The sequence below is a fragment of the Copidosoma floridanum genome, unplaced genomic scaffold (genome assembly GCF_036245765.1).
Source record: "Copidosoma floridanum isolate Cflo_tuat_1 unplaced genomic scaffold, Cflo_Japanese_pri ptg000019l, whole genome shotgun sequence".
Taxonomy (NCBI): domain Eukaryota; kingdom Metazoa; phylum Arthropoda; class Insecta; order Hymenoptera; family Encyrtidae; genus Copidosoma; species Copidosoma floridanum.
Genome location: NW_028321896.1, coordinates 5,568,734 through 5,580,804, shown reverse-complemented (window position 1 = coordinate 5,580,804; position 12,071 = coordinate 5,568,734). Strand labels below are relative to the sequence as shown.

The 12,071-nt window shown below is 41.1% G+C and overlaps 1 protein-coding gene across 1 annotated transcript in view; it reads left to right on the top strand.

Moving 5' to 3' along the window:
* The window catches only part of LOC106635854 (uncharacterized), a 48,033-nt gene that overhangs the window by 14,623 nt on the left and 21,339 nt on the right, over positions 1-12,071 (top strand). Inside the window, exon 6 of the mRNA XM_089593412.1 lies at positions 11,087-11,292. Within this exon, the coding sequence (XP_089449538.1) occupies positions 11,087-11,292 (206 nt within the window). The remainder of the gene's footprint in view (positions 1-11,086; positions 11,293-12,071) is intronic.

The following is a 12,071-nucleotide window of genomic DNA, read 5'->3' as shown; positions in this document are numbered from 1 at the left end:
CTGGTAGATAATGTAAAGACGAGAGAGCGCGTTGAGCTTGTAAATTTGTAAAATTGTCGTTTCGTTTGTGCAATGAAAAAAAAAAATAAAAATAAAAAGTTAAACGACAGCGTTTGTACCTTTAGGAAAAAAAAAAACGGTTTTTCGAACGATAAATGAAGAAGACGAGTAAAAATAATAATAAAAAAAAAATTTTTAAAGACCCTCAGGTAACACTTTTCTCCGCGAATGAGCGACGACAAAAAACAAAATCACCAACACCTGGAGATATCCAATATAAATAAAGGAAGAAAAAATGATCGGTACGTTCGTTTGTGTCCTGTAAATATGTAAATTAAGCAAGTAAGCATTTGTATCTCCGCACTGTAACCCGGACTCTATTTCTTAAACATATATAACTAAAAGAAAAAGAAATATAAGAAAAAAAATTTGCCGAGAGTCCGAGAGCGCGAGCAACTCTTTTATATAGTTATGATAGTCGTAGGCGCGTAACTTGAGTCTTAAGGACGAAGAAGAAAAAAAGCATTAATTCTTAAAATTGTAAGCACTTTGATAACGCCGTACAATTATTTTAGGCGATCGAACGCACGGCGCGTTTACTTCATTTAGAGTCTTATTCGGACAAGGGCCGTAGTAAAAGTATATTTTTTTATTGCGATGAAAAATCGAGCTACCTCATCTCCCCCCTTTTTAACACATTTAGGCCTTTTATGCCCATTTGGTGAAAAATGATGGAAAAATTAAACGAAAGCGGGTTGGATTATTCGATAATAGGCGGGAATTTTCCTCCTGTTTCTAGTCACTTTTTGTACGAAAAATCACAAGGTAGCAGCGCTTCTTCATACCTTCCTCCGCATCGGTTTTTTTCTACATGCCTTTTTCGGGAGTCGCGCTCGCGTTACATATATATTTATATATAGTTGTACGAAGGCGGAGGAGGTTCGTTCCTACATATAGATTGTTTGCGATGAAAATAGGATCGCTGAACAAAATTTAAGCCCTCGATGGCTCGCACTTTAAAAATAACTTACCAATGTTTTGCTGCCTATGGACTGTGGACTTTGTCGTCGCGCGAGTCTATTATTAAAATTGAAGATTTAATCCCATAGGAGCGATAAATTAATTATCGTCACCTGGTTTCAAAGCTTCAAGAGCTGTAGGTTGTATTTGGTAAAGGTAATGAAGACATCCCACAAAAAATAACTTTATACAGCCAGTTGGAAATTTCGTATTCGCTCCAGCTAACTTTAAAATTGTCATTCAGTATCGTATGATATTGTCAAAAATATCGTGACCGAAGGTCAAACGACAAAGTCCATAGTTGGTTATTCCCAAGTAGAAATGAGAACATTATGTCAAGAAAAACAAAAATCCTTTGGATGGCCCAAAAATGGCTCATTTTATTGAAGACGAAAGTGCGAGTTGAAAGCTTCGGAGCTCACCAGTATGGGAGTATAGGAGCATACCAGGTAGTGGTGAGAGTTCCGCTTGAAATAAACGCCAGCCCCGATTGCTTTGTCCGAATAAGCGTTACTTTTCGCGTATACGCAATATATATTTTATGATTGTATATTTTTTTTGTACTTTTTTTCATACGCGGCAAAAAGGGAGATTGCGTCGCGGGTGGCTGCATTTACAAAGAATATCCCTTATTTCTCGCGATGTACGTAGCAGTAGAGGGCTACCCGCTATATTTTAGAAGCTTTTTTCGATGGATTTCTCGCCGTTATGATTCCTCAATTTTCGCTCGGGGTTTTCGAAAACGAAAGAAAAAGATGAATAAAAATTGCTCGATAGTCGATCAGGATCCTTCGAGTCCTACGTCGGTACATTTTCGGAATGAATGAAGGAAAAAGGGGACAAAAAAAATCAAGTAAAAACGCTGACACGTTTCGACCGTATAACGTCTACGGAGAAAAATATTAAGGTTCTTCAAAATTCGTTTTTTGGCATGTATACCGACGGTCAAAATTTTTCACGCTTTCGTTTTTATAATAAAAAATGTAAACGGAACATTCATCGCAATAGGAAATAGAAAAAAATAAAACATAAAATAAAATCAAGTAACGGTTAGGTTTCTTATGAAAAAGCATAAATAACAAGAAATAATAAGGTTAAATTTAACGAGTATTAATTAAATTTATTCGCTTCGAAGTAATTAAACTTAATCCACGCTGTATTCTCCCCCTAAGTAAATGGCAAAAAAAAAAGTTAAGTAAACAATGAAACCTATGTATTAATTCGAATCGTGGCATAACCCAAGGTAATTTATGTAAGGTAAACACAAACTCGCACATTTATACCACACGTACACACACGTACATCCAAGTACTCACTTAACCACGTCCACGCAATTATACGAAATAATTTTTTGAAAAATAATAATAAATAAGGTGAAAACAAGGCGTGTAAAACGTAATGTAAACATTTTAAAATTAAATTTATCACTTGTCACACAGTCACAGACTCCATACACACATACACAAGCGTAAATTTATTTATGCAATAAGGAAATAAGTGATAAATAAAACACAGTAAACAAAAATAAAGCAAAAAGAATAATGGCCCGTATAAACTATTAAAAGTATAAATTATTATTGTCAACATTATTATGATTACCGCATACATGACACTAATCATTAAAAGTTGAAAAAAGCAACAAAAATAAGGTAAAAAAAAAATAAAAAGGTAAATATTTGACATTTCAAGCAGACAAACGAGAAAGAAAAAAAATACTTGAGAATTGAAAGAAAAAGAAACGAGTACTATAGTTGTAAGCACACACTCTTTTTAGTATTTAAGTGCGACTGATGATATTTATATCACAGAGAGGCGCAAGTTTTATGCTGCGAGTGCGATGCGTGTCAGAGTGAGATGATTTAAATTTGTGCTGGGGGTAGCACGAGGGTTTGGTTTGGACATCGGACTGGATCGATTTCGCGCGGGCGTCTCGCGCATTTTTCCCCAACATTTTCATCCGTACGAAATACACTCTATCAACTATCGAATATTTGCATTATTTTTGTTGAAATAGCATAATATGAATGTAACAATGTTTTACACGCACAGACGCCCGCGTCGAATGAGCATCACATCAAAATTACGACAGCAATGATATAGACACTAAACATGTACCCACTTACACCATCAACAACAAACACAATTTTACTACATTGGTACAGCGTATTGTGCAACAGTGCAATATGCAAGCACATAAATTCCGTTGAACGAGTAACTCTTCGAAATTTCCGATGCGATGAGGATGTGTATACGTCCATCGAGTGAATAAATATAAATATAAATAATATAAATACGCATAGATGAAAAAAAAAAAAAAAAAATCAATACAGCAGAGTATGAATGCAATTGAAGTAACACAAGTGAATTTTACACTCGTCGCGGTGATATAACTTGCGTTTAAGCACGCTGTAACGTTTAAGTATCTTGTAAGTTTTCGAGTTATTAAAGAAACAAAAAAAAAAAAAAGAAGGAAAATTGAAAAAAAAGCAGCAACAAAAATCAGTAAACAAACGATGGGAAACCAAAGCGATGTCGCGTTTCGACGCGAGAGGTATGAGAGAATCGGTGTTGCAATACAACTTTAATTTAAGTATAAGTATTATATAGGTTGATACGAGTATGAAAATGCAAAAATGTAAAAGAGAAAAAAAAAGTGAGTTTCGACAGGCATGACGGAAGGTGGGAAAAAAAACACATCCCAAAGTAAAATCGCACGCGCTCGCCGATGTATTGTGAATTATGGCTCTACGTGGGCTCGAAAAGTGCGGTCGCAGATCGTGTTGAGTTGACGAATGTTACTGCGTTTTTTAGATTACAGACACTTTTTTCCCCCCAACTCCCGCCAGAGTTTCCCTGCTGACGGCGGCATATTTAATTTACAGCTCGTATTTTTTTTTTTTTCATAGCACGGCTTTTTTTTAGCTTCGCAAGAGTATCACTGTCAGAGTGCAAAGGTAAGCGAACGCCGCATTCCTCCGGGCGTTTTCTTATTCTTAGGCTCACGGTCTCCCCCATTCATTACTCCTCTATACATAACGTAATGCAAGTTATACTTTGTAAACGTCGTCGAGAGTACGTATTCCAATGCTGCGTTGTTTTTGCGCTCGAACAATACAGTTGTAATGTACAGCCGAGTGAGCTCGATGGTACAAAAGATCGTGGTACCTTGGTAATAGCACGGTGTGCGCGAGCATCGGGGATCTTGAAAAAAAAGTCTGCGCGAGGCACGTTTACTTGAACAAAATAGTGGAGCAATTGTGCTTTGGACAACGAAAAGCGTCGTCTCTCACTCGTCGGAATGGTAACAATGTACCCAAGAAAATCACGCGATGAAACACCCCTAGACGCCGAGAATAGGTCGCGCTTCACGTCTTTACGTCCTCCGATTAACTTATATCAAAGTCACGCGTTGGAGGATCATGTTTTGATGGCGGCGTTTATCCGTGTTAACCCAGTTTCGGGATTTTTTTCCTTTGTCTTCTTTTTGCTCCTTTAGTCCTCCACCAGACTCGTCGAGACAAAAGAAAGTGCGTCGTTTTCGCAAATCGAGCTGTTTACGCGAGGCCTCCCATGAAAATACCCGACAAGCCAAATTTGTCCTCAATCTGAAAATTCTCCCTCGGCGTACCTCCCCGACTTTTTTTTTTCGCTCTTCCCAAAACACCTCCTCGAAGCGACCGCACTTTTCGAGCAAAGCCACCCGAGAAGTATTCAAACAACGTGCAACCAAAGTCCGGTCCCTGGAAAACGCTATCATTACAATAAGCAGCATCGTACGGGGACCCGATAATTTTCCATCTCCCGCAAGAGCCCCTCTGCACATCCCCTGCCATCGCTACAGCGGAGGCGGTGTATAATGGTACACGGATACCGTACAGGTCTACTAATTTACGGGAGCAGGCTGGCGCGCGAGCGACCAATCATTATTGCCCCGAGCGCGTTACACAACTACTTTCGCGCTCCACATGTAGGCAAGGGCGGAACGACACGTACGCCGTAACTACACATCGGTAACTCGTGTGCTCGCGTCCGTGACAATATCATACCAACCTCGACATCTGCCGGGTCGTGGATGTGCCTTCGATCTCCCTAGCCTACTTTTCGGCCAAAGGGGCGTGACGGGCGCGATCGAAAGCTGTTTATTGTCTGTTTAATTATTCCCCTACGTGCTCAAAGCTATACGTTTCGCCCATAACGATTCGCATTGATATAAGCATACAGCGATTTTCCGCGAATCGGAGCAGCTGTGTAGTTATGCGCGGGCAAAGTGCGGTATGAACCGGCGTTGTTGCGATGTTGGGTTTTGATGGAATTCCGAATGGGATTTTCGAGCTAGTGATTGACTATGGATGCCCCGCGTGCGCGCTCGAGCTTTCGATTTTCCCCCCATCCGCCACCTCTTGCGAAAACTCATGCCTGGCTTCATTCGGAATACTATAAGACTGATTTTTAGAATTTCATCTATTATTATTGCTATACTTGTACTATTTTCACCATTTGTATATTTGTTAACATATTATTATTATTATTATCATCATTGTATTATTGATATGATAGTGTAATCCAATTACTTTTGTAAAAACAAAAAAAAAACGTTGGTGTTCGTTTTTCTCTTTTGTTGTTGGTACACTTGCTATCGTTTTTGTAAGCATTTTTGTTGAAATGACGAAAATACCTTTCGATTCGAAGCATATCGACTCCTTTGTAAAACTGCGCGTGACGATTAAAAAAAAAAAAAAAAACAATTCAGAAATCATATTGAATCAAGCTGTAGTAAAAAAAACAACAATAAACAAAAGTGTCACAAGTTTCTGTATGGTATATCATGTAACTTCATTATTATGCGAAAACGATGAAGGAGAAGGAATAGAAAAAAAAACTCACGCAAAACTCATTTAAATCGTCCTTGTCTTTTTGTCACCGTGTTCAGATAAAAAACGAATAAAAGAAAAATTTCATGGTATATATTTTGGATTGTTGTTATTACGATTCATCATCATCATCATTATAAACAAAACCATCAGTTCCAGTAGATGTAGTTGCTCCATTATTCTACGTAGTCGAAAAAAAAAAAATTCTCTCCAACTGAAAGTGTATAATGAGAGTGTACGCCTGATCGTATGTTTGTGTATAAATGCGTGCGAGCGTGTGTTTCATCTTCGCAAATTTTTATTCTATTTTCAGCGAATAACTTTCATCCCCACCAAAAGAGCAAGCGAGAGAGATCTTTCGAAGGGCAAACAATCGTTTGAAGCCGTACCAACGAAATTATACTTTGAGCGGGGAAATTTTCTCTCGGCAAATATACGTGTGCCACATAAACCATTCCCCGTCTCGAGCACACCTATAAAAGTCAAGTTGGAATACAATACTAGCGCGCACTTTCTGTAAATGAAATCTGCCTTTGGAAAATTATGCTCTCCTGTACCGTCCACCCTGCGGATGATTCACCCACTCGAGATGGGGGGGAGGGGGATTCCTTATCTTAAACAGATTGGCTTCCGATCGATTTTCTTTATCAATACTTTCTTCCTTCGACGCGGCTATCGTGGTTTTTCATTTCCCCCCCCCCCCGACATTTCACTGTGCAAATGTTTGCGCTGATTTGGATCTCACAAATATTTCAATGTGTTCTCGATTGCCGTGCCGCATCGACGCAAATTGTTTTTTCATATTTTTCAGATACAGGGCTATTTTTTAATCATTGTTATTGTTCTTTTACATTTGTCATTGGAAATTTTGCTTTTTGACCCGTCAAAAAAGCGTTGGACCCTAAATTCCGACAAAGTAGCCTATCACCTTTAAGACTACTTATGTCAAAAGGTTGAAACGAGGGCTTGTTTTTCGGTATCAAATCACGTGACTGTCAAATACCGGACGCAACACCGTGTATGTACATTTTCGTCTTAACGTCGACAATGGGTCGGGACGCGTGAATTATCACGTACAGTATTAATATGTTGCATGTATAATGTGCGTATCCGTCGTGAAATCAGAGCGAGGCGTGTATAGATCGCATGGCACAACATGCACAGGTACGGCATTGATATGCTAAGCGGGCGATTATCTAATCAAAATCTGACAACAGCGTGACCTACATATTACATATACGTACAAGATTGTCATTAAACAGCGGCGGAGAGGCAGTGGCTTGGCTCCAGTCGTGTACGTGTGTATCTCTGCGAGTGCCGTTTCATCGAAAAAAGTAATTCGAGAGCGTATGATAATTTTCGTGGACTCATAAACACCTGAAATCGACGCGTCATTTTTGGTATAGAGCACCGGTGCAACGTAAATATTTACGAGCCAATAACATACATGTCAAGCGGTTTGCTTTCTTCCGCCCTCCTCGGGACAGACTCGTCAACGACCCCATGGGCCGGCCATTACCATACCACGTGACGCCAATCAACGCCGTCCAAATTTATTGCTCGAGATTGTGGCGTTGAGCACCGCTCTGTACTTCCCTGGGAAGGAAAAGAGAATAAGGCAAAAGGAAACGTTGCTCCCGTGCACGTGTAATCAGGAATTATTTCGTCGTCACGTTGCTTTGTTATCGGCCTCGACGACCCCTCCATGTGCCCCCAGCTATATTTCATTACACGCCACTGCGACGAATTGCACCTGGTCCACCATGTCAATATATATATTTTTTTTTCAATCGTGAAAACGTGTTACTACTTAATAGGATCTCTGTCCCCCTGCCATCGATTTTTCTTCAGCCATAAACACGAAAAAAAAGGGGGATAAATTCCGTCGAGATAAGAAACGATCAGCTGTGGTTATTGTTTTCGTACCGAGCAGTCCACGTAATATATACTTGGCTGTAATAATTTTGCGAAAAAAAAATATAGATACGTCCTGGAGAGGGAAAAAACAATTGCCTCGATCGAATCGGCCGAGTTTGACGCCGTAGAAAAATACGAGGATACAAATGAAGGCCCTTGGCTCGTAAATAACGTGGGTCGGGAAAAAATGGCCCCGTATCGATGACCACGGGGTTATAGCGCAGCGAGAGTAGGTTACAGAAATAGAGGGCCTTTATCATTACACGGTCACTGATGAATTGTTCTCCGTATTGGGTATACTCGATCATCGACACATCGATGGAAAGGATTAAACAAAGAATCGCTGATAATTGCTCGTGTACAATATTGCGTACAAAACTCGATGATCATTTTTCCGTCCGTTTGAGCGAAAACAACGAAATTTTTTTTTGAAAAATTTGCTACGTCAGTCTGCGCAGAGCCACATGTACACAAGGTATTTTCATCAAGTTTCGCAGCGAGGATTCTTTTTTCTTTTCCTTTTTTTTTTTTTTTTTTCGAAAGAGGGTACACGGTAGGGTGAGGGGGGGGGAAGAAAGTAGTCGTGAAAACAAATAATGCACCGCACAGGGCGATAAATCACAAACGAGTTAAACCGACGAGCCGGCGTGATTTATGCGATAGCGCATAACTGCAGATGCGTACGAATATATACGTATGCACACTGGCATGCATATTATTTCCTCTTTGCACCCCTTCCTCGTAGAGGTGGATTCCCGGCAAAATGGTACGCGCGTCAGTTTGTTATAAGTATATATAATCGGAGATTCCCGCGCGCGCTGCAGTAGGCGAACATTTCGACGAATGGAAATTGCCGAAAATCGCTCGATCGAACCCTGTAGTTTGCTAACACGTGGCGGGAGGGAGGGGGGGAGGGTGGCCAATTATCGCACCGAACGAGATCCCGATCCGAGCGCGTGTTGTAGTCTGAATGATCGTTAATTTTCTCCCCGCGCCGATCAAACTTTATTGACGATTCCGTGGCTCGCTCGTCCATTATATACCTGCAGTGCGGCGGTGATCAGCGAATGCAATTTCGTCAAGCTCCTTTCGTGTTACATCCTGTCGTTGCAGTTTCAAGGGATGGTTTTGCATATTTTTGAATTCGAAATTTAGTTTAGCAAAAAATAGTTTGATTTTCAACGAGGAGTTAAGCTGCTCGTGACGTAGTTTTGGGACCAATATCAACTATTCTCTCAAAAATCAAAATGGAATCAAGTTACTTGAAGGAAAAAAATCGCTAAATTGCTGAGAGAATTTTTTCATTCAATGATGTGCTTGTTGTATCATTCTCTTGCTGATGTCGGATACGGTGTTAAAATTACTTCCATGGCACCTGTACGCGTAGAAAAATATTCTTTTCTGTTTCTTCTGCCGCGCGATTGATTTATATATTATGTACAAGGAAACTGCACGACCACCGTAAATCATATACACAAAAACAGGAGGTCCTCGTCAAGGTTCCTCATCCGTCTTCGACGCGTGTCCCGAGCTTGCTTATTGTCCTCAATCAAACTACTTTTTAACCTCTACGAAAAAAAAAGCGTGAAACAATCGACACAGCTTCGTCACTTCCGTCACCGCGCCCCATTACGTCTCAAAAGCCTCTCACCCGTTCCCGTTTCCACTCCGCGCTATATGGGTACCAATGACAAACCGCAAGCGCGCGCCACTGTACGAAACTACGATCCAAAAGCGCCTCAGCCATTCGATCGAGTCGATGAATAACCCACGCGACGATCCCTACACGGGCTTATCCATCTTGTGCGCGACGGGGCGGAGGGAGGGAAGCGAGCGGTAGACGACGTGCATACAGAGCGGCCGGAAAAGTTCCCAAGTGATAATGTACCTGTCGGTGTAGTTTGATTGGATATACCCTGGGTATATACATATACTTACACGTGGGACGCGGCGCGCGAGGGATTACAGCTCCCGTCAAATGGAGAAAGTAATGTGGGTATTGCCAGCTTCTTTTTTTTTTTTTTTTTTTTTTTTCGTCCTTGTGCGACTGGATGTGTACCGTGTGCAGGTGACGGAGAGAAGAGAGGCGCTGGCTCTTTCGAGCGGGTGATAAACTCGCGGACATAAAATTTCCGGAACAAACGTCGTGACGCGAAATTCTGACAGTTTTATGGCGGGGACATGCCCAAGAACGCGTTTCGCCGTTTCAGAGGCAGTGATTCGGGACCGCGTCTCTCTCCGGACGCTGGAAATTTTTCACGGTCCGAGTGTATAATATACACCAGCGTGGTGACAAGTAAAAAAAAAAAAAAAAAAAAAAAAAAAGTTGTACAGTAACAACAACACGTCGTTTGAATGACGAGGCGTCGGCGAATGGAAATCTTCTCGAGCTCTTTTTTAATTAAAAGTTCCGGGGTGTATGAAACGATGCGCACTACCCGCGAGTGGGTGAGGGAAAATTGAAAAATTGACGATTTACGTGATGCGAGAAAAACGGGGCTTTGATTATTTATTGCGTCTCTCTTTTTTTCCTTTTGTTATTTTTTTTTGAGCGACACTGCACGAGCGAAGAATAAATAAGTAAAAGGAGTATTATTTTTTGTGCAATTTTTAATGAATGGCCATTTATTGGGGTGAAAGGTGTTTTTTCCGTCACTGTTAGAACTCTCGCCCTGATCGGCATTCATTTTAAATTAGCCTGGCAATTAAATTTCACGATACATTGTATTATATAAATATCCGTCCATTATTGCTAATTACAACGTTAAATTAGCCTTGAAAAATCCCCCTTCGTCGGTAAAGATCGGTAAAGGTCTATGCATGTACGAGCGTCTTTTGTAGCAGATGAATCAATAATAATCATTGCAAACATCTATTTCAGACTGGAAAATTGAAAATTTATTATAAAAAAAAGAAAGACAGAAAAATAGCAAATTATGATTCCAAAGAGCCGAATCATCAATGCGAAATAAATCACTTGAGCGCGTGGATTCCAGATCGGAATTTCATAAACCGCGCGCTACTCTCTGCGGATATTCGAGCTCAATCCACTTGGAATTTGCACTATTTGTTCCAAATTATTTCGACTCCTCCCCCTGAATATTATTTCGCTTCGTTAGGTGCAGGAAAACCATCGAAAGATTCATTAAAACCGCGGTGAATGGGTGAATGAATGAATGGGCAAAAAGATGAAATGGTGTGGGTAAAACGGCACATTGACAAATCTATACATGTACCACGTGGCACGGGCGCGCTGCGCGTTTGGCGTATTGTTACAGTGTCGGCGGGAGCAGCAACAGCGGCAAGTCGGCGCGTGAGACGTGGCAGACCACGATTGGGAATCCGAGGTGGCAGGCAACAACAGCCGACGACCCACGGGAACTCTCCCTCGAGGGGTGACTGGCTGCCACTCGACATGAGGACGACGCCCCCGGCGATGCCTGCATACCGTGGCTTCGACGATGCTGTCTCGGCGGACGGTGTGGTGAGTCTTTTATTCATGTCAAACTTTACTTTTTATTTTGAGCTAAGCTAAGTTTTTTTTTTTTATTTTATTTATTTTTTTTTTTTCATTTGACATTGAGGAAGTGCGCGGCTCTTCGTGTATTAATTTTAAACACTTTAGGCTTGAAAACGTACAGCTACTTGTAAGTTTATCCATTGAGAATTATAATTTTCGCCGAACAATCATTTTACGAGAGAAAATAGACGAAAAAAAACGCAAGTAGTAAAACGTACGTTTGGTCAGACGCACACCCAGCGAACAGAGAATCGCGGGGTCATCCTGAAAAACGAGCCCACGAAATCATTTCCATCGATTGCACCGCTCTGTAGCGCACACACACACACACACACAATGTACAGCTACTTGTAAGTTCATCCATCAAGAATTATAATTTTCGCCGAACAATCATTTTACGAGAGAAAATAGACGAAAAAAAACGCAAGTAGTAAAACGTACGTTTGGTCAGACGCACACCCAGCGAACAGAGAATCGCGGGGTCATCCTGAAAAACGAGCCCACGAAATCATTTCCATCGATTGCACCGCTCTGTAACACACACACTCACGCAATATATTTATAAACTCGCACGAAAGCTCCCTATACTTGGGTCGCGCGTGGTAACCGCTGATCGAGGCACTTTGAGAATATAATCACTGAAATAGGGAAAACAATGGATCCGCTGAGGCATCTGATCCCGGAAAGAAAAGAAAGCCCAGCACGAAGGAAGGAGAGGTAAGCCACCCCAGGGGCCCCGAGCA